The sequence below is a fragment of the Copadichromis virginalis genome, linkage group LG23 (assembly GCF_057382275.1).
Source record: "Copadichromis virginalis isolate Kocher_CV1m ecotype Utaka linkage group LG23, C_Virginalis_male_GT1.1, whole genome shotgun sequence".
NCBI classification, from domain to species: Eukaryota; Metazoa; Chordata; class Actinopteri; order Cichliformes; family Cichlidae; genus Copadichromis; species Copadichromis virginalis.
In genome coordinates, this window is record NC_140639.1 from 37,897,364 (window position 1) to 37,918,998 (window position 21,635).

The 21,635-nt window shown below is 39.9% G+C and overlaps 1 protein-coding gene across 2 annotated transcripts; it reads left to right on the forward strand.

Annotated features, from left to right (window-relative positions):
* Window positions 1-1,709: 1,709 nt before the first annotated feature.
* Window positions 1,710-19,546, forward strand: ptger2a (prostaglandin E receptor 2a (subtype EP2)). Of its 2 annotated transcripts, none has more exons than XM_085448026.1 (3): window positions 1,710-1,931; window positions 7,146-7,992; window positions 16,686-19,546. In XM_085448026.1, exons 2-3 carry the CDS (start codon window positions 7,147-7,149, stop codon window positions 16,959-16,961), a joined length of 1,122 nt encoding a protein of 373 aa, XP_085304152.1. In that variant the 5' UTR covers window positions 1,710-1,931; window position 7,146; the 3' UTR covers window positions 16,962-19,546. The 2 variants fall into 2 exon arrangements, with proteins under 2 accessions (XP_085304152.1, XP_085304151.1); XM_085448025.1 differs by having other exon boundaries at window positions 1,711-2,027.
* Window positions 19,547-21,635: the final 2,089 nt, after the last annotated feature.

Sequence of the window (21,635 nt, forward strand, 5' to 3'; positions counted from 1 at the left end):
CCCAACAAAGGCTGTTTACCAGAGCAGCAGGACATAGACTTTGTGGATCAAGACCTTGATCAATAATTGAAATGGTTCTAAATAAAGAGCAAAGACAGACAACAATGATCGCTATTTATAAATCCTTTGCTTGGATCAATATCGACTCACGGGTGGGGCTGTTACTTGAAAAATCTGGATTTGTAGGTTTTGTATCTATAAGCTGAAAATTGTGATTGAGTCTTTTAATTTGTAATGGTTAGGTGATCAAAGAAAGCATGAAATCAACTGTAAAAGGGCAAAAAGTAGAAGGACGGGGAAATGACAAGAAAAAGGACATAATGGAAAAGGTGCTGACAGAGGAAAGGTAGGAAAAAGAAAGGAAAGGAAACAAAATGGGAGCAGACAAGCTGTAAGGGAAGCGAAAGGTATTACAGGAAATAAAAGTGGAAGCTACAAGATCTGCAATATGAAAGAGAGCGAGAGATAGAAAGAGTTTTTAAAAAAGGAAGAAAGACCAGGCAGGAAGGAAGGGTGTGTGAAATTTCTGTGTGTGAGCTGTGAAAACTGTAAATAACATTTAGAATTTGAGGTGTTGGGCAGGAGATTATATGTGATACAATTCTGTGGTTGCACGTGTGCTTTAGACATTAGCTGATTACAAGGCTTTTCAAACCAGAGGAGACGAATTGTAAAAGAAAAAAGAAAAGAAAGAAAAAGAAAAAAGGTAAATGGTAAAGAAGTCACTCACTGACCTGAAATCCCCATTGAGCTTAATCTTACAATGTCCAACGATGGCAACATGTTCCAATAAAGGCACATTATTGGATCTTGTTTGGCATTTATTCTGTTTTCTTCTTCTATCTGTTTTATCAAGTGATGTATTGATATTGGCATGGAATTTTTCTACAGTTTTTTTGTTTGGTTTGTTTGGTTTTTTTTATGCTGATTCATACGGGACAAACACTTTTATTCATCTTCTTGGGAAACTCACCTCAAATGTACATTAATTTGAAGAAAAAAACAAACCCCAAAAGAATACACAAACCCTACATATGAGAAAACAGACATCTTTCTTTGAATCTCCTAATTGTACATTCGAGATAAAAGCAGGAGACAGACACACACACACACACACACACACACACACACACACACACACACACACACACACACACACACACACACACACACACGTCATTTTATCAGACAGGAAACAGTCCATGCTATAACTTTTCTTTTTGTTTTTAGTGTTAGAAACTCACCATGAATAATAATGCCATGTAATATTGCTTTAGGGACTTCAGAAAGAAAGGGAGCAGATTACATTTTTATATAATTACTTCACATTAGTGCTACAGCTGTTTGTTTAAAAATTTTTTTTACAATAGTTCCCCCAAAATAGCTGCTTGTCGCATTTAAAAGTCTTGTGTACAATCTGGAGAGTGGCCTTGTTTCTAAAAACATTGTAAGCCAGTTGAAGGCTAGTGTGAAACCCCTTCTTCATTAAATAACCTATTTGTTAGTATAATGCAGCATTTCCAAAAATAAAGACATATAATGTTACAAACAATGTAGATAATTCGCTTCTGTGGTACTTTCTTTAACTTAGGAGTGATCGGTTGTCATTCTTACCAAAGTGAAGCTACATGACTTGTTTAAACAGGGAAGTATCATCCCCGTCACGTGACTGCAGTCTGACAGACAAACTGAACAAAGACTGTTCTGCAGCTGAACTCACAGTGAGCTCTATTTAACAGTATTTTTAAGGTAAGGCTTGCACGGGCACGCATTCACTGCGTGGGTGGACCTTTTGGGTGTGACGTCACCGCACGATTCCCTTTACCCGGGTCCACTCATGCCTGACTCTCACAGCAGCGCGCGCCTCGCTCTCGCACCAACTTACCTTGAATCCAGAGCGGCTCCGTAAGTGAAAGAAGAGGGAATATACGGTGGGTATTTTCTTGTGTTTTTACCTGCATTGCGACTCGACTGGGACATTGATAAACGACAAACTTCTACACTAGTGAAGGAAAGTCAAAAAGCAGGTGAGAACTTAATTTTTTTGGATGTGTGTTGCTTCTGTGAGGGACAGTCGCGTTGTTTTCTTGAGTGTGAATGATGTAACTGAAAGCCTTCGTCACATGCTTCAAACATCTTTTTACCAATTAAATAAATACTTTGAAACCATACAGCAAACCGCCGTGTCTTGTTTACAAGAAGTCATCGATATTAAATTAAACGGAAGCCGGCTTGTTTGTTTTCATTAAAGCGTGTTAATTAATAAAGTCACATTTTTCCAGAATTTTTTAAATAGCTGTCAAAAACTGACGTCATGAAAAATCTGCAAAGAACTTCATCCAAGAACCAAAACCTGGTCACATCTTTCAGACTCCCGACGTTGTTTTTGTAGCTGTTTAATCAGTTCAGGAGCATCTGAAGCCCAAAGTAACAGCGGGCGTAATCAGTCACAGCAAGTGAGCCTGTTACACATCCAGTGGAAGTGAAGGCAATCACACCCACAGAAAGTCATGCAAACGGCGCAAATGTGCAATATTAGTATGCAGACGTAGACTTTGAAAAATCAGCACAGCCGTTGTAAAAGTAACTGTGTGAAACCTTGAGATACACTTTCTGATTTTCTGCCTGTCAGCTGATATCTCTTAACTGCTGAGGAAAAAGAGGAACAACTTTGGGTTTCACAATTCCAAAAGATATACTAGTGGAATTTTTGCAAATGTAAAAAAGGAGAAATGGGAGGGGGGATCTTCCTTTGCGCACAGCATGCGTGCGGTCAGTAAGGTCAGACAAAGTCCTACAAACATCAAGTGTGCGCCATGTGTTATCAGCGTTATTGGCTTCAGTCAAAATGGTGTGAATTTAAATGACACCAGTAAACATTCTTGGCAGCCAACACTGGATTTTCTTGGACCAGTGAGCGGAAGTTAAACAAATGAAAGTCATTTTGAAACTGCTGGAACTTAGCGCTTAGAGCATTCCCTAAAGCTGAGTCAGAATTCAATTTGCTTTGCAGTGAAGATCATGTGTTGAGGTTCATGTTCCCTCATTATGTTAAAATGAACATTAAAACCAACAGTTTTAATGCAGTTGTCGAGTTGTTTAGTACACGAAAACATGATTTCTTTTTTCTTGTCTTATTAAGCCACAACTGTGACACAGAGTTTGAGGCACCTGCTGGAGCTGCATGCATTACTTCTGTTAGTTCAGTATATTTTATGATATTGCTCCGTTGTTAAAGACAGTATTTTATCATTTACATTACACCCATAAATCAACAAATCTTTGTATTAAAAGTCCTGGATAAGAGATTTGTAGGCCTCTAGTTTTTCCTTTGCACAGACTTGAGTTTGTCTTCAACTGCCAGCAGTTTGGTTTCACCCACAAAACACATGAGCAACTGCAAACATGAAAGATGACTATGACTGGGCGTAGTTGAGTTATGTAGCATGTTTGTTTTTCTCTGGAGGGGAATCTATCATGCCCTTTCATTTTATTTGTCATCATACACTCTATTATATCGTTGACCTGACTTTAGCTTTTATGATGTCACATGGACACACATGGACTTCCTAAAGATTCTGAATGATGTGAAGGTCCAGAGTCAGTGGTGGCCACAGTATGTGAAAATGATGTCTTGAGCCCCCCGAACAACTCTTTCACAATTTAAAAGGATAGTATGTAGCTTTCGGGATATAGCCACAGAATCAGGGAAGAAAGAAATGAATTCATGGAAAAGTTGGAACAGGGTAAAACTGGGCTCATTAGACTATGTGACTTTTTTTCTACTGGTGTAGAGACCAATATTTTCACTCTCTATCAAATTGAAGCCTTTCTTCTGGTTAGCTTCACTGATAAGTGGTCTTTTTAGGGCTACATAGCTCTGGAGACCCAATCTCTTGAGTTCTTTACATAATATGTGTATGAAAGTGCCTTTCTTGCAATGTATTACACTTGCATTACACATTCCTCTTTACTCGACTTAAAAGAATGCACTATGGAATGAAATTAGATGCTGGAGAAAGTAATTTGACTGCTTGGCATATTACTTTCTCGTTACTCTGTAAAACATAATTACATTTTACTTATAAACACAAAGCCAAACAAAGATGAAAACCAGCCTAAACATTAAAGTAGAATCGCCAGTAATTCTATTTTAGAAACAAAAACAGGTAGAAATGGAGGCTGCAGGCTGATGGCCCATCACTGTGGAAATTCGGGGCCTGGTTACTGTGCTGGAGTCATCATGGACTCGGCTTTATCATCACTCTGGGTTCTTGGCTAGATTTGTGTTTGCATGCTGTCTGTGCAGGTGCTTGCAAAGAGCTGAAGTTGTGTTAGCCTTATAATGCAGTTGGTACAGTAATTTACTTTACTGCATTATAGAAAACTCTAATATGATTACAGTCAAGCGTTACTTTGTAATCACGTTACTTTGTAATCACGTTACTTTGTAATCACGTTACTTTGTAACTTTGTAACATGTTACATACAAAAGTGTATCTTTATTTAGTTATTTTAATCTAACTGAATTTGTTGAGCACCATCTTGGTATCCTGTCTCTTCAGCACTGTAGCCAGGCTGACAAAAAGTCAGAGCTCTTTTGAGCCAACCATCCCTTTAACGTTAACTAGTAATGACTTCATGAACTTCTTCACAAATAAAATTTTTATCATTAGAGAAAAAATTACCAATAATCATCCCACAGATGTAATATTATCTACAGCTACTCTTAGTACCATTGATATTAAGTTAGACTCTTTTTCTCCAATTGATCTTTCTGAGTTAACTTCAATAATTACTTCCTCCAAACCATCAACGTGTCTTTTAGACCCCATTCCTACAAAACTGCTCAAAGAAGTCCTGCCATTAATTAATTCTTCGATCTTAAATATGATCAACCTATCTCTAATAATCGGCTATGTACCACAGGCCTTCAAGCTGGCTGTAGTTAAACCTTTACTCAAAAAGCCATCTCTAGACCCAGCAGTCTTAGCTAATTATAGGCCAATCTCCAACCTTCCTTTCATATCAAAAATCCTTGAAAGAGTAGTTGTCAAACAGCTAACAGATCATCTGCAGAGGAATGGTTTATTTGAAGAGTTTCAGTCAGGTTTCAGAGCTCAGCACAGCACAGAAACAGCTTTAGTGAAGGTTACAAATGATCTTCTTATGGCCTCTGACAGTGGACTCATCTCTGTGCTTGTCCTGCTAGACCTCAGTGCAGCGTTCGATACTGTTGATCATAATATCCTATTAGAGCGATTAGAACATGCTGTAGGTATTACAGGTACTGCGCTGCAGTGGTTTGTATCATATCTATCTAATAGACTCCAATTCGTGCATGCAAATGGAGAGTCCTCTTCACACACTGAGGTTAATTATGGAGTTCCACAGGGTTCAGTGCTAGGACCAATTCTGTTTACATTATACATGCTTCCCTTAGGCAGTATCATTAGAAGACATAGCATACATTTTCACTGCTATGCAGATGACACCCAGCTCTATCTGTCCATGAAGCCAGATAACAGACACCAATTAGTTAAACTGCAGGAATGTCTTAAAGACATAAAGACCTGGATGGCCGCTAACTTTCTGCTTCTTAATTCAGATAAAACTGAGGTTATTGTACTCGGCCCTGAAAATCTTAGAAATATGGTATCTAATCAGATTCTTACTCTGGATGGCATTACCTTGGCCTCCAGTAACGCGGTGAGGAACCTTGGAGTCATTTTTGACCAGGACATGTCCTTCAACGCACATATTAAACAAATATGTAAGACTGCTTTCTTCCATTTGCGCAACATCTCTAAAATTAGAAATATCCTGTCTCAGAGTGACGCTGAAAAACTAGTTCATGCATTTATTACTTCCAGGCTGGACTACTGTAATTCATTATTATCAGGATGTCCAAAAAACTCACTGAAAAGCCTTCAGCTAATCCAAAATGCTGCAGCAAGAGTCCTGACAGGGACTAGAAAGAGAGAGCATATTTCTCCTGTTTTGGCTTCCCTTCATTGGCTTCCTGTTAAATCCAGAATTGAATTCAAAATCCTGCTCCTCACATACAAGGTCTTAAATAATCAGGCCCCATCTTATCTTAATGACCTTGTAGTACCATATCACCCTATTAGAGCGCTCCGCTCTCGCTCTGCAGGCCTACTTGTTGTTCCTAGAGTATTTAAAAGTAGAATGGGAGGGAGAGCCTTCAGTTTTCAGGCCCCTCTTCTGTGGAACCAGCTTCCAGTTTGGATTCGGGAGACAGACACTATCTCTACTTTTAAGATTAGGCTTAAAACTTTCCTTTTTTCTAAAGCATATAGTTAGGGCTGGACCAGGTGACCCTGAATCCTCCCTTAGTTATGCTGCAATAGATGTAGGCTGCCGGGGGATTCCCATGATGCATTGAGTTTTTCCTTTCCAGTCACCTTTCTCACTCACTATGTATTAATAGACCTCTCTGCATTGAATCATATCTGTTGTTAACCTCTGTCTCTCTTCCACAGCATGTCTTTATCCTGTCTTCCTTCTCTCACCCCAACCGGTCGCAGCAGATGGCCGCCCCTCCCTGAGCCTGGTTCTGCCGGAGGTTTCTTCCTGTTAAAAGGGAGTTTTTCCTTCCCACTGTCGCCAAAGTGCTTGCTCATAGGGGGTCATATGATTGTTGGGTTTTTCTCTGTATCTATGAAGCGCCTTGAGGCGACTTTTGTTGTGATTTGGCGCTATATAAATAAATTGAATTGAATTGAATTGAATCTTTCTAGGTCTTAATAATTTGTTGCAAAGTTGTTGTACCAGACTGTATATACTGTCACCGTGGCATTGGCTCATACTAAACATGGTTGGTTCTTTGTACTTTTGTATGCTGATGAGGGCCACGGTGGTACAGTGAAAGAAAGGCATTGCGGAGTCTAGTTCTTTCTGTTTTCTTAAAAGTAAATAATACATACTGATAGTGTGATAATAATTCCCATATACAATTTTGCTAGTGTTATTTGGAACTCTGTTAAAAGTACTTATATCAATTGAGTTGTATTTTGTTAAGACATTTTTCACCAATCATTTTGATCAAGCTAATAATAGTGAAAAAAAAATTTGTTGTCAAGACTACGTCTCACAGATCTCTTTTCCTATTTTTGGTTTAACAGGATGGGTGAAAGCAACTGCTCAAGGATAGATGTAGACAACGATACATGCCACTTCAAGCACCACATTAACCCTCCTGCGAACCCCCTGGTCAGCGCCTCCATGTTTGCTATAGGCATCTTTGGAAACGTAGCTGCCCTGGTGATCTTGGAAATACGGCGACGCAGGAACGTAAGGAGTGGAGGCACATGGCAGCGCAGCTTGTTCCACATCCTCATCACATCATTGGTGGTTACGGACTTGACTGGAACCTGTTTGGTCAGCCCATTAGTGCTGCTTTCATACTCGCGCAACTTAACCCTGATTGGTATGAGGCCTAAAACTTGCGGCTTGTGTTCGTACTTTGGTGCCAGTATGACCTTCTTCAGCCTGGCTACCATGTTGCTCCTCTTCTCTACAGCACTAGAAAGATGCTTTGCCATTGGGTACCCCTACCTGTACAGCCGGCATGTCACCAAGAAGTGTGCATACATCACAGTATTGCTGGTGTTTTTGTTGTGCATAATATTCTGTCTCCTCCCTTTTGCTGGATTTGGGAGATATGTACAATACTGCCCGGGCACATGGTGCTTCATTGACATGAATGCAGTGAAACCACAGAACAAAGCCTATGCCATTCTGTATGCCACTTTTATGCTGGTGCTCGTGGTGGCCATTGTAGTGTGTAACGCCTTTGTGGTGTACCAGCTGTATAGGATGTACCAGCGCCGGAGGAGAAATGGCACAGTGATGTCCACAATGAGATCCAACAGTGAGCGCAAGCTTCTGTCCATGTCAGAGGAGGTGGAGCATCTGACCATGATGGTCGTCATGACCGTTACCTTTATCATCTGTACACTACCACTAGTGGTAAGTGACAATGGAGTGTTGTTCTGCAAATGACCTTTGTTCATCAGTTTGTTTGGGCTGAACTGAATCCGTAGGAGCCATTCATGGCCAATTCAGTTTTTTTTGTCTCTTCTTTTGAGGAGACCACTCTACAGGTGGATGAATCTACCAGAGGTGGAGGATGGACTTAACCTTGTTGTTTATTGTCTTATGTAGTCTGGGAGTTGACTGAATGTTAGGGCGGGTGTAGTTTTTTTCTCTGTGGTGGGGTCAGATGGGCACTGGGGTCCTTTTCTCCCCATCCCTAAATATGTCCCTTCTCCCACTTAATTACAGCAGGGAGTGGGGACCAATAGGAATGGTCAACGCCTCCTTCCGTAGACAAAATAAATAAATAAATACATTTTTTTTTTACTTCAATGCCTACAATTTTCACAATTGCAAGACCCTTCACTGAACTGACTCTTAGCTGTCTGGTTCTGCCCGCCAGACCACATGTTTAACATCCCTTGTCTACTATTTGTGACCGGCCTGATTAGGTCACTGCAGTTTTTGTGCTACATTGTTGGTCATGCAGGCTTACAGGCTAGTCTTTTTTGACACTTTATATCCTTTATACACTTTGGTAATAGTGATATTTTGGTTAGAGTACTTGTTATTAGGTTCACACTGTGTCACATTACCTTAATACTACACTACCACTATTTCAGACCCCCTAGAACACAAACCACGTTCCACTTATACAAAATTAGAGACAATGTTTAGCTATTTACAAAAGGAAAGCGAAGTACTGGCTTAGCGGTTTGACTGATATGCAACTCATGTATATGCATCTCTTTTCAGCTTATCTGATCTCGAGTACTGATTGAAAGATAAAACTGTTTTTTGTTTTGTTTTTTTTAGCCTGGTTGCTGAAAAACTGCTGTCTTATCAGATGTGTATCAAAATGTCACCCACAGCCGATACTGTTTATTGTGTGAAGTCTGATACATATGCAAATGTAACTGTTTCTCTGTGGACACGTGGTGGAAATGCAATACTCATAAACATTGCAGTAGATTATCGGTTGCTTTGATGCCAATGTGTAGACAGGAATTTCTGTAGTGCCTTTGTGAAGCTGCTGCCTATTTTAAAGCCAAAGATGATGCACTTCAGTTTGTGTACAGGGGCTTGCTAAAATATTCACATCTTTCCTTTTTTAACTTTTTTTTTTGTCTTGTCTTGTTTTTGATTTTTTTTTTTTTTAGTTAAGCCACGTAACACTGGCCTATGAATCATTCAAGCATACAAAACTACCTACAGTGGGGCAAAAAAGTATTTAGTCAGCCACCGATTGTGCAGGTTCCCCCACCTAAAATGATGACAGAGGTCAGTAATTTGCACCAGAGGTACACTTCAACTGTGAGAGACAGAATGTGAAAAAAAAAATCCATGAATCCACATGGTAGGATTTGTAAAGAATTTATTCGTAAATCAGGGTGGAAAATAAGTATTTGGTCAATAACAAAAATACAACTCAATACTTTGTAACATAACCTTTGTTGGCAATAACAGAGGTCAAACGTTTACTATAGGTCTTTACCAGGTTTGCACACACAGTAGCTGGTATTTTGGCCCATTCCTCCATGCAGATCTTCTCGAGAGCAGTGATGTTTTGGGGCTGTCGCCGAGCAACACGGACTTTCAACTCCCGCCACAGATTTTCTATGGGGTTGAGGTCTGGAGACTGGCTAGGCCACTCCAGGACTTTCAAATGCTTCTTACGGAGCCACTCCTTTGTTGCCCAGGCGGTGTGTTTTGGATCATTGTCATGTTGGAAGACCCAGCCTCGTTTCATCTTCAAAGTTCTCACTGATGGAAGGAGGTTTTGGCTCAAAATCTCACGATACATGGCCCCATTCATTCTGTCCTTAACACGGATCAGTCGTCCTGTCCCCTTGGCAGAAAAACATCCCCATAGCATGATGTTTCCACCCCCATGCGTCACAGTAGGTATGGTGTTCTTGGGATGCAACTCAGTATTCTTCTTCCTCCAAACACGACGAGTTGAGTTTATACCAAAAAGTTCTACTTTGGTTTCATCTGACCACATGACATTCTCCCAATCCTCTGCTGTATCATCCATGTGCTCTCTGGCAAACTTCAGACGGGCCTGGACATGCACTGGCTTCAGCAGCGGAACACGTCTGGCACTGCGGGATTTGATTCCCTGCCGTTGTAGTGTGTTACTGATGGTGACCTTTGTTACTTTGGTCCCAGCTCTCTGCAGGTCATTCACCAGGTCCCCCCGTGTGGTTCTGGGATCTTTGCTCACCGTTCTCATGATCATTTTGACCCCACGGGATGAGATCTTGCATGAAGCCCCCGATCGAGGGAGATTATCAGTGGTCTTGTATGTCTTCCATTTTCTGATGATTGCTCCCACAGTTGATTTTTTCACACCAAGCTGCTTGCCTATTGTAGATTCACTCTTCCCAGTCTGGTGCAGGTCTACAATAGTTTTCCTGGTGTCCTTCGAAAGCTCTTTGGTCTTGGCCATGGCGGAGTTTGGAGTCTGACTGTTTGAGGCTGTGGACAGGTGTCTTTTAAGAAGAAAGTGTGTACATTATTGTACTTTATTGAGCCCCGTGGGGAAATTGCTCTCTGCATTTAACCCATTCACTCAGTGAAGCAGTGGGCAGCCATTGGGCGCCCGGGGAGCAGTGTGTAGGGACGGTACCTTGCTCAGGGGTACCTCAGGGTAGCTGTTAAGGGGAATCGAACCCCCGACCTTCCGATCATGGGGCAACCACTCTACCTACTGAGCTATCCCTGCCCCATTTTATACAGACGATGAGTTCAAACAGGTGCCATTCATACAGGTAACGAGTGGGGGACAGAAAAGCTTCTTACAGAAGACGTTACAGGTCTGTGAGAGCCAGAGATTTTCCTTGTTTGAGGTGACCAAATACTTATTTTCCACCCTAATTTACGAATAAATTCTTTACAAATCCTACCATGTGAATTCATGGATTTTTTTTTCACATTCTGTCTCTCACAGTTGAAGTGTACCTCTGGTGCAAATTACTGACCTCTGTCATCATTTTAAGTGGGGGAACTTGCACAATCGGTGGCTGACTAAATACTTTTTTGCCCCACTGTAACTCAAGGGATAAACCAGTGTTTTGTCTACATATCAGAAAACTTAAATGGTATCTTTAGGCACTTTGCCACTAAGCAGCTACAGCAGAGAAATTGTGTCTGAAAAGTTATCCCCGATAAGGATAAGCGGAAGAGAATGAATGGATAGATGCATGGATGGATGCATGAATAAAATAGACTGGTGAGTTTTTCAGGGTGTTTTCCAGCATGCACTGCACTAACGGCTATGTTGAATGATCAGCCAGAAATTTGTGTTGAGCCACGCCTCCACAAGTGCTCCCTGCCCGGCAAACTTATGCTATGCTTTGCTCAAAACAGCAGGAAACTGCATGGCACAAGCCATAGAAAAGACTGGGTTTCAGAGCGCAGCACAGCACATGCCACTTCCTATGTGAAAGGGTTTATTACAGCTTGGCCAGGCTTCTGCACTGCCACAACTCTGAATTACGAAATTATTAAATTAAAAATAAATCAATCCAAGATATTTATAAAGCTATTTATGATCCCAAGCTATATTTTTCCTAATGATTTCTTCCATCACATATTGATTCACATATTTAGGGATAGCTCAGTAGGTGAAGTGGTTGCCCCATGATTGGAAGGCTGGGGGTTCAAATCCACTGAACAGCTACCCTGAGGTACCCCTGAGCAAGGTACCGTCCCTACACTGGTGGCTGCCCACTGCTTCACTGGGTGAATGGGTTAAATGCAGAAGAATAATTCCCCTACGGGGACTAACACATAAACATTGTCATTTTTATTATACTTAAGAGTCATTTAAATAGTGAGTAGATAATGAAATGTCCAGGACTACAATCCAACCCCCCCCCCCCCCCCCCCATCAAATAGAAGTTATGTTTTAAGGTCAAGTTATCATTCCAAACAGCAAGCTTCACTTGCAGTATGCTTGGTAACTGGAAGCAACCTTTAAGATTTTATCAGTAATGTCATCAGAAAGCAATTTGGATTCAGGCTGTAATGAGAAGATCATGAGTATCTGTCTTTCCAAGTGCAATTAGAAATGTCACTTGTAACAATATCACAGATGATTGCTCAGGGGATGGTAGTAAAACACCAAAAACAAAACCTCTATGTTGTTAGACTTTGTTATATGATATTTCTGACTAGCATAGCATGTTTACAAAGTAGACATATGAGAAACATTTGATTTCCTAAGCGTCACTTTGTTCTTCAAATGCTAAATGAGTAGCTTTCCCAGCAAAATATGATGCCATGCACTTAGTTGCAGACATCGGTTATGTGCTAAAGTGCCATCCCGTGTGCTGTTGCTTCTCAGCTCTGACCTGAAATACGGAGTCATAACCTTCAGCTCTGCAGTGTCTGCCAAGTTGTGCATTATACTTAACTTAATATCAGCCACAATATAAAAAGCAGACGACGCCAAGGCGGAAGCCACTTTATGAACCGTGTTCTTACAAGCAGAGCCCTTCAGAGAGTGTTCCTCAAGGAGTATTATTAATTTAACAGTTATTATTTGATCGTTATGTAAATCCCTCAAATTGTCACACATCCACTCACTTAAAATTTCTAGTGCTTTTGTAACATAAGCTATTCATACACAGGACTTTTAAAAAAATGTCTTTAACAGTAATGAGGAGCGTAATCATCACAGGATGCCGTAAAACTGAACATTTTGACAGCTTCTAATTGTGTTAATGAGAATCAACTATCAGACAACTGCAGCCAGATGTAGAATTCTGTAGGCAGGTACAAGACACTGAGTTCAGGTTTCTTCACTGCCTCAACAGGCAACTCAGTGAAATGCATGACTTTTGGTACAGCGAGGGTAAACAGGGACATGAGGGAGGAAGGAAATCTACTTGGGCTACAGTAGAACGCAGTGGGGGAAATAATTATTTGTTCCCCTACTAAATTTGTAAGTTTGCTAAATTCCAAATACATGAAGAGTCAAATTTTGGTGGTTTTATTTTTACTGGAGAGACATAAAATAAAATATGTATTCGATGATGTATATCTCCAGAACTGGGTTGCCTTTTTTCAGTCCATAGAACCATTTAAAGATTTTTATCATATTCTCTGAGTAAATTGTTTTCACTTAGTTGGGGATAATCCGCTTTAATTACATGTTACCCATAGTAGTCTTTTTTAACACCATCAACGATGCAGTATTGCCTTCTAGCAAGAAAGTAAACTTACATGTGTTGATATCAGTTTAAATGTATGTTATATGTTGAACATTTTCAGTGCTTTTCCTGGTTTCAGGTGGTGCTTCTTAACAAGTCAAACTCTTGAACTCCACCAGACGACATTGACAAAACTGCTAATTTTACCATGCAAAGCTGTTAGTTAGGGTGTATGATTATGGTGACTTGATGGCATCATTTAGATGCAAACTTATTCTGTATTTTTTTAATAGAAAAAAAGTTTGTGATTCTGTTGGACAGACTGCATCTTCATGTCAGTCATGTTCAGCTATTATGCAGCAACAATTTTGAGTGGCTGAGTCATCAGACTTTTTACCACCGCTCGCTGGTTTTTGGCGGTCGCTTGGGTGAAGTTGGATGCAAAGAAGTAGTTGCACCAAAAACTTCCTAGTCATTGCTTTGGTTCCTAGCAGATTGCCATAGCTGCCTGTAGTTTTTCATGTTGGCCTGCAAATACTAGCCGAATGTTAGTGCAAATTATCAAGTGCAGCACACATTGAAGATGGAGGTTTGCCTTCAAAGTAGAGTCATACGTTAGCATTCAAGCCAAGTGTATTTTAAAGTGATAAAACTGCTACCCTTTTCACTGATAAGATCTGATGTTGTGACTGTCATCACTGAGCAGTTCTCTAATAATGACTGTAGCTCAAGAAGGTGGGGCTTGAATAAATATTTAAGGTTTTTCATGTTTGCAAAATGATTGTGAGATTCCCAAGGACACAGTGATATACTGTATATACTCTTGGGTGTCCAGATTGTAATGTGAGACCACAGTCAGGATATCAAATACACACAGCCACATGGCAAGATCATATTACATTTTTCTGCGGATATGAAATCGTGGACAGATGATGTGGTTATCTGTGATCGCATTAAAATGTGAAAACGCTAGCCAACATTAATAAGTAACACGATATCATGAGGGCAAAATTAATAATGTCATCACCTCTGACTCAGTATCTGCTCAGCATACACTGTAGCTGTGTAACATTTTGCTCTTCGAAATGAAACTAAAACAGATGACATTAGTTCTCTGATCAATACCCTCAAAGACTCACAACAACGCTTCCTGTTGGTGCTGTGAGAGAAACGTGGGCTCACGGTGAAAGTCTGACTTCTGTCTCCTCGCATTCTCGTTTCTCACACATGGTGAAGGCTGTCACTGATCAGAGTAATGATCCCATCTGGCTTTGTTTAAAATGGCACTGGGGTTTGCACTTAAAGAACAGAACACGCAAAAGGCACATTTTGTGTTTTATTCCAAGGTTGTTCACATTGTTCCTTCATCATTTGTATTTTTGAAATACATGCTGATTTTTCTTGCAAATTTTTCATGCAAATTACTCCTTATTTCCAGGTGATAATCTGAGTGCTCTCATAGGTGCTAACACAAATGTAGAGTGGAAAGCAAAAGAGAAAGCGCTAAATAAAAACTTGCAGATAGCAATAAAAAAAAGAATTTCAGAGAAAGAGAAAAGGGTGGGTGGAGGACAGGAAGTGAATAAGAGAAGCACTGTTAGGGAATACAGCGAGTATGTAAAATATTAGGAGGTTATTGTCCGTTGTTATTTGATCCTTTTAACTGTATATTGTTCCCCTCGATCCCTGAGAGAGAGTAGCAGTCATTTCTAAACCTGCAGACTAGTCACAGCTTCCATGGATTGTATTAACATGCTGGTTCTCAACCTTGTGGTTATGTGCTGAGGGAATTTACTGCTTCTTCCTGCCAATAAATGCAGTGGCTGATTTCACTGACATTCCAGCTGCAAAGGAGGAACTAATTAGTGTAATTTGATGCTCATTCTTGGCCTAAGGGGTGCTAATGAAAGCAGCTGTATTTAAAAGCTCAAGTACTTTATAATACATCAATTTTTCTACTACCTTTCTTTGATTTTGTCTTTTGAACAAGGTTGGAGGTTGTAGACCGAGGCAGATGAAAATCATATGGTGAGCTTACAAAAACGGAAAAGATCTGAATTTGAACTCAGTCGAGTTTAAAAGGTGCTTCAGTTGGAAGCATGTTTCCTACCTGCAGATCATATGTTTGAGACTCTTTAGAGAGGATTTTTATCCAGACCATGTACAGCTAACCAAACTGCTTATTATTACCTAACCTTAACCAAGTAGTTAACTATATCAGTAGATATGTGATTGGCCTGAGAAATATTTTTCATGCAAACAAAGTTAAAGGAGGGAACTTTATATCCTGGAACGTAAAAAAAAAAAAGGAAAATTTGTCCTAAAACACGGGGGGACACAAGTACATCATGAACTACCACAAGAGTAGTTAGAGTGTGATTTTAGTTTGGTTTTTACGTTAGAAAGTACGGAGTTTCATTTTTAATATTTGGTCTGTTTATCCAAACGGCCCGAAGTATCTATGTGCTTTGAAAATGGTGGAGATTTCTTGAATTATTGGTAGGATGAGCTAAAAAACTGAAATATGTAAGAATACTTTCATTTTATTGTTATTTTTGTCTGTAAACTGAGTGAATAAGCATGAGAGCCCATATTTGGGAGTTGCAAGAAATTTAAATATTCTTCCTGATGTAGAACATTAGTTAGTAAAAATATCTTGTGTGCGCATTACTAGGGATAAATTGTAGTGCTATTTATTTTTGAGAAATCAGTTATGCAGACTAAAACCGAAACAATTAAAACTATGCATAATGAGATCAGGTTGTAAGATAAACTGAGCCCAAATTATCATTGGTTATTATGTAATCTAGTTTAGATCTGGGCTTCTATCCTCAGCCTCTTGTGTAAGTGGAGACCATTTCTCCACCTTTTTAAAAATTTACAGCACTCGCACTAGTCCACTCGCCAGCAACATTTTCGCCGTTGGATTGATTGCTATCATGCTAATCTCGCTGGAAGAAACAAAGAAAAAGTCTCCAGTTTCTTAGATGTCCCAACAGTATTTCCTCAATAATCAAAATAATCAATATATAGTAGAGCCACAGATTCTGCATAGATAAATAAATAAATGGGCTAGTATAAGCGGATGTGATTTTGCTAGCTAGAGCAATAATGCAAAAACATGAAACATGAACATTCGTAGTATTTTTTTACCACTTTTATTCTACAACATTGGCTTTCTTGTAATTTCTTCTTTGGATGTTGGCTGGCTTTTGCACTGTTCACTGTCAAGATGATTCCAAACTCCTTCCACATGCAGGCAGCATTAAATTAAAATTAAGTCAAATTCAGCCCCCTATATCAAACTGTCTTTATGTGATGGTTTACTATTAAAGGCTTAATGTTTGATTTGGAACCAGGATGCTAGCTGTGGTGTGTCTTTCTCTCATGATGTTCGCTTTGAGATTGTACCTTGGAATCTTCATAATCTCTCTATCCTCACTCCTTGCTTCCTCTTTCCTCCCTCAGATTCGAGTGTACATCAACTACAATGGCGAGAATGATCATCCCTCAGACCTGATTGCTCTCCGCTTCATCTCCGTCAACTCCATCGTCGACCCCTGGGTCTTCATCCTACTCTCCCCTGGTGTTCAGCACTTTTGCTGGACCTCTGTCTGCCAGTCCACCCTGATAGACCAGAGAGGATCTGTGTTTAAATCATCGCTGGCTAAAGAAAATGCCAAACTAGAACTGTCTCGGCCAACGCTGTACACGGAGCGAATTGATTCAGTAAAAAATATGTGACTGCAGCAGTGCTTTGCCATCACTTGATATTTATGTTTACTGGACATGAAAGTAGACTGTGCGCTGTCCTACCTGAGCACCGAAGCTGCAGAAGTTTGCTGGGTCACAGCAGTGTTTCTTTTGGGTAATGGTCCATGCCATCAAGCTGATAAGAACTTCTAAGCAGCCTTATCAGTTTCGGGCCGTCTCTTGCCAATTAGTGGGCATTTCCATACACTTCTAGCATTTCAGCTAAATGCACACTGACTTCTCCGGAGATTTTGTCTCCCTCATGACTTGCATTCTTTATGAATGAAAGAAAAATGGCTGCTGATGGGAAAGGAAATATCTAAAGTTTGGCAGTGATGTCATAGACAATGTGCAAGTGCGTTACAAATATTGATCACTGGTATTTTGATACTTCTCTTATCAACCCTGAGAGTCTAAACCTCGTACTTTAATCTAGGCTGCCAGATTGATGTTAGAAAAGTCAAAGGGCAGGATGCCTACAGAGTCTTAGATTAAGCTATCTTTTAACCAAAAAAGGTAGAGAGCTACAGTATTTATTTTTTATGTATAGTGTGTAGTATACAGGATACACTACCATGTTATTAACAACAAGGTTTCATGTGCAAATGTATTTTGATTTAAGCTTCTTAAACTGTTAAGGAAAAGCGGATCAATAATCTCATGACACGTGGCTGTTATTGTAATGCTTTTGATGCACTTTATGAACTTAGGGTACTTTTTAAAGTGGGTCTTATTAATGACAAAACAATTAAAAATAATGTGATCAAGTTAATTTTCCAGACCAGGTAGGTTTATATGTTAACTATTATAGCATAAACATACCTTTTCTGCCTTAAGTGATACTGTAGATTAAATTATGTCAGCTGCGTGATTTGTAAAGAAATGGCTGATTACATTCAGTATTTATCACTGTAATGGCAAACAGTTATTGGCAGCAGTTCACTAAATACACGTGCAAATGCATCTTTATGCACAATACAAAGAATATGCAGTGGCCATTTATAAATCCTGTCTCAAAGTTTTCATTATAAATATTTACACGACAAATATCTGAAGTCTTGAGCTTTAGCCCTACATCTACATCAGCTGGTTTGAGATGATACCCTTTTACACACCTGTTTGGCGAATATGAACCACGCCACGCCATTTATTGGGTCTTAGTCTGGCTAAAGTTGCTATGTATCCAACTCATCTCTACCCAACTCCACCTTCTAAGCCGATGATGTGATTTTTGTTTTATTTGTGTTTGCTATGTCCTATTTGGGGTCATCTTCTAGCTTTCCATAAACAGTTGTGTTCAGAAGTTTCATGGACATGAATTTCATAGTTTGGGGCGTTTAATGATTTCTTTGAATTTATCTCTATTTTTATAGTGTGGAAAGACTGTAACTTTAAATGGAAAGGTGCTTTGAGTGTTCAGGTAGAGAAAAAACAGTCCATTTAAATGTTATAAACTTGCCTCATTCACACAAGCAGTTTTTCTGTGCTTCTCAAAGTTCTTTCTATCTAACGTTGACACACATTTTCTAATTGAAAATACGGTTGAATAAAACTTTACTGTAACTGAAGTAGCCTAATATGGCAACTTGACTTGCTCATACAAAATTAAGACATTGTAGGGGGGGGGTCTCCTACAGTAACAATCTGGTGTTGAAACAAGACATCTTTCTAAATTAGGGCTCACAGCTAAGATCCTCTTAGAAATTCAGCTGATAAAGCAAAGGTTTCCAATGTAAGTTTCCTTTCAGGTCCTTAAGAATTGTACCCCGCATTAATCATTTTGCAGTTAGCCTACACAGCTCACGCGCTTTACTGATCAGCCACCCACCATTACACAACAGTGATGTCACTTTTAGCAAATCAGCTGAAATCAGATGACTACTGATTTTCTTGGAAAATGTGGGTAGTATTCTCCACTTTGTTTTTTTGCAGACTTTCAATGGGATAAAAAGTTATATGTGGTTGAATTACACAATATCTTTCTTTTAAAGGAACCCTGGGGAATAAAATAAAGCTACTGCAAACTTCTGCCTGCTCTCCTGCCATTATCTCTCAAAAAAAGGGAAAACTCTCCCACTGACGTGACTGGGTTTAGGAATTGAAATAGTTTGGTGCTCAAATGAGTACAAAGTGGAAAAATGTTCACAGAAATGTGTGGTAAAGGCCAGAAGATTCAGTGAGCATCACTGTGAGAATTGCCCGTTGTGTTGTTAAAATCTGCAGTTTATTGCCTCTGCTGGTATGTTGTTGATTCTTAGCTCAGGCTCAATATGTTCAGTGTTTACGACAGAGACTTACTGCTTCCTGTCAGTGGTAATGTGTTCTTTCTGTGTGCACTAATGCCAATGTGTTCTCTTGTGATTTTGAGAATGAGCGTGTGTATGTGAGTCTTTGCGTCAGTGTGCCTGTGATATGTATCAGCTTGTGTGACAGACAGCAAATGTAATGTCAAACCTGAATGCTACCTACCTGGATTTTTCTGTAATTAAGTACTGTACATGAAATTGAATGCACTGAGCGCACAAGCTTGTGTGTGTGTTTTATGGCTTGTGTAAATAAACATCTCATCTACCAAGTATTCTGAGCAACCAGATTTGTAACTTTTCTCACACACACACACACACACACACACACACACACACACACACACACACACACACACACACACACACACACACACACACACACACACTTTTTATATGCAGTATGTGGATGGGTTCCAGATGTAGAGAACAGAGTCGAATATGGCAGCTAAAACTACATACCAAGACCTTCTGCTTTGTTTATGATCAGCTCTCTTACTTTTGGATGCAACGTACAACCATATATGCTATGTTATAAAGGTGCTAAAATATCTGTCCTGGTAAAGCAGAAGACGGTCAGGACAAAGCGGGGAGATGAATGCCCTTGTTTGAGAGGGAAAAAGTCTGACCTGCACAGGCCCATGATCACTACAGAAGTACTAAATAACTGTGAAGTAAATTACTAAATTGAGTTTGCTAGTTTTCATTACCAAATTATATGGTTTAATCTAACTCATAGTTACAGTGTATCAATAGAATTCAATTGAGGGGCCACAGTGATTTTATTGGGCTACCCCTGAGGCCTGTTCAAACATCTGTTTAACCAAGTTGAAACCACTGAGGCAGACTAAATACAGCCTGAGAACAAGTGCAAAAATCTTTAACATATTTTGGAAAATTCTGCAAGTCATATATTGAGCCTTTGCCTCAGATTTGAGGCAGGAGAGTTTTCTCCAAGCATGACATCCCGGTGCATTTCAGACCCAGACAAAAACTGGTTCACCCGAAAGACAAAACACCAAAACACAGACTTAACAATGTGGTGTATGCTGTACAGTGCAGCGAGGAATGCCCAGACCTCTACATTGGAGAGACCAAACAGCCACTTCACAAGCGCATGGCACAACACAGAAGAGCCACCTCCACAGGACAAGACTCAGCAGTCCATCTGCATCTTAAGGATAAAGGACACTCTTTCGAGGATGCCAATGTTCACATTTTGGACAAAGAGGACAGATGGTTTGAAAGAGGAGTGAAAGAAGCCATTTATGTCCACTGTGAGCGACCATCTTTGAACAGAGGCGGGGGTTTACGACACCAACTCTCTGCCATCTATAATCCAGTTTTGAGTTCCCTTCCCAGACGCCTTAACGCCCACTCACATCCTGGGCCATCTGATCTCAGGAATTCGCATGATAAGGTGGGGCCAGGTTTCACAATGAACACACCCGAAACTCTGGCTGATTGGGACCCACACCCAGTTTCACACCTTGGCTCAGGCGATTAGAGGATCATCAGGGGGTCCTTTTGTCCCTCTGTGGGGGGATACTCCCACTAGGTTTATATCTGGGACTCTCCACCATTTGACCTTAGAACTGAAGAAGCTTCTCGGATGAGAGGTGAAACGTCTTCAAGCAACTTAAAGAAGTCCAGACGCTTTTCTTTGCAAGCTCCTTTGACTCAGATTTGAGACAAAAAACGCTGTATTATATTGAAATGTGAGATTATTCATTTAAATTTATTCTTAGACACTCCAAAGGCCATTTAACTAATATTGTTTGCTTTTGAAGGTAATATTCCAGCGTGCACCCAAATGAATTGTGGAATGCAAATGGAAAAAGATCGCTCCTGCTTTGGGCCAAAACCTATGCAAGCATGGGTTAATAACTTTACACAAGGCCCCAACTATTTAAATAAGAACCTTTTTGCCATCATGTAACAGTGCTAACCAACATACTGTGTTGCTAATTTATTCTTAGCTGGGTAATTGTGAAACTGGCAGAAGAGCACTTGATTTGCTGCAGCTTTGTCCTAAATGAGAGGTGCTACTGCCCAGAAAATGTGAATAATATTTGAACAAGTCAGAACAGGAAACACTGGTGGGGGGGGGACATATTTATCAAACTTAAATGTTTCAGATTGCTAAACAAATTTTAATATTAGCCAGAGCTAACCCACATAAATGACAAATTGCAATTTTTCAATGTTGCTTTAATTTATTAAGTAAAAACAGCTATCCAAAAGCAGTAAAGCAGCCGAAGGCCATCGCACTACCACTAGCATGTTTGCCGGGGGAATACATTTTTCCATGGTGGCCAATGTAGACAACACAGTGGAACCAAGCCATTAACACAGTACTTTC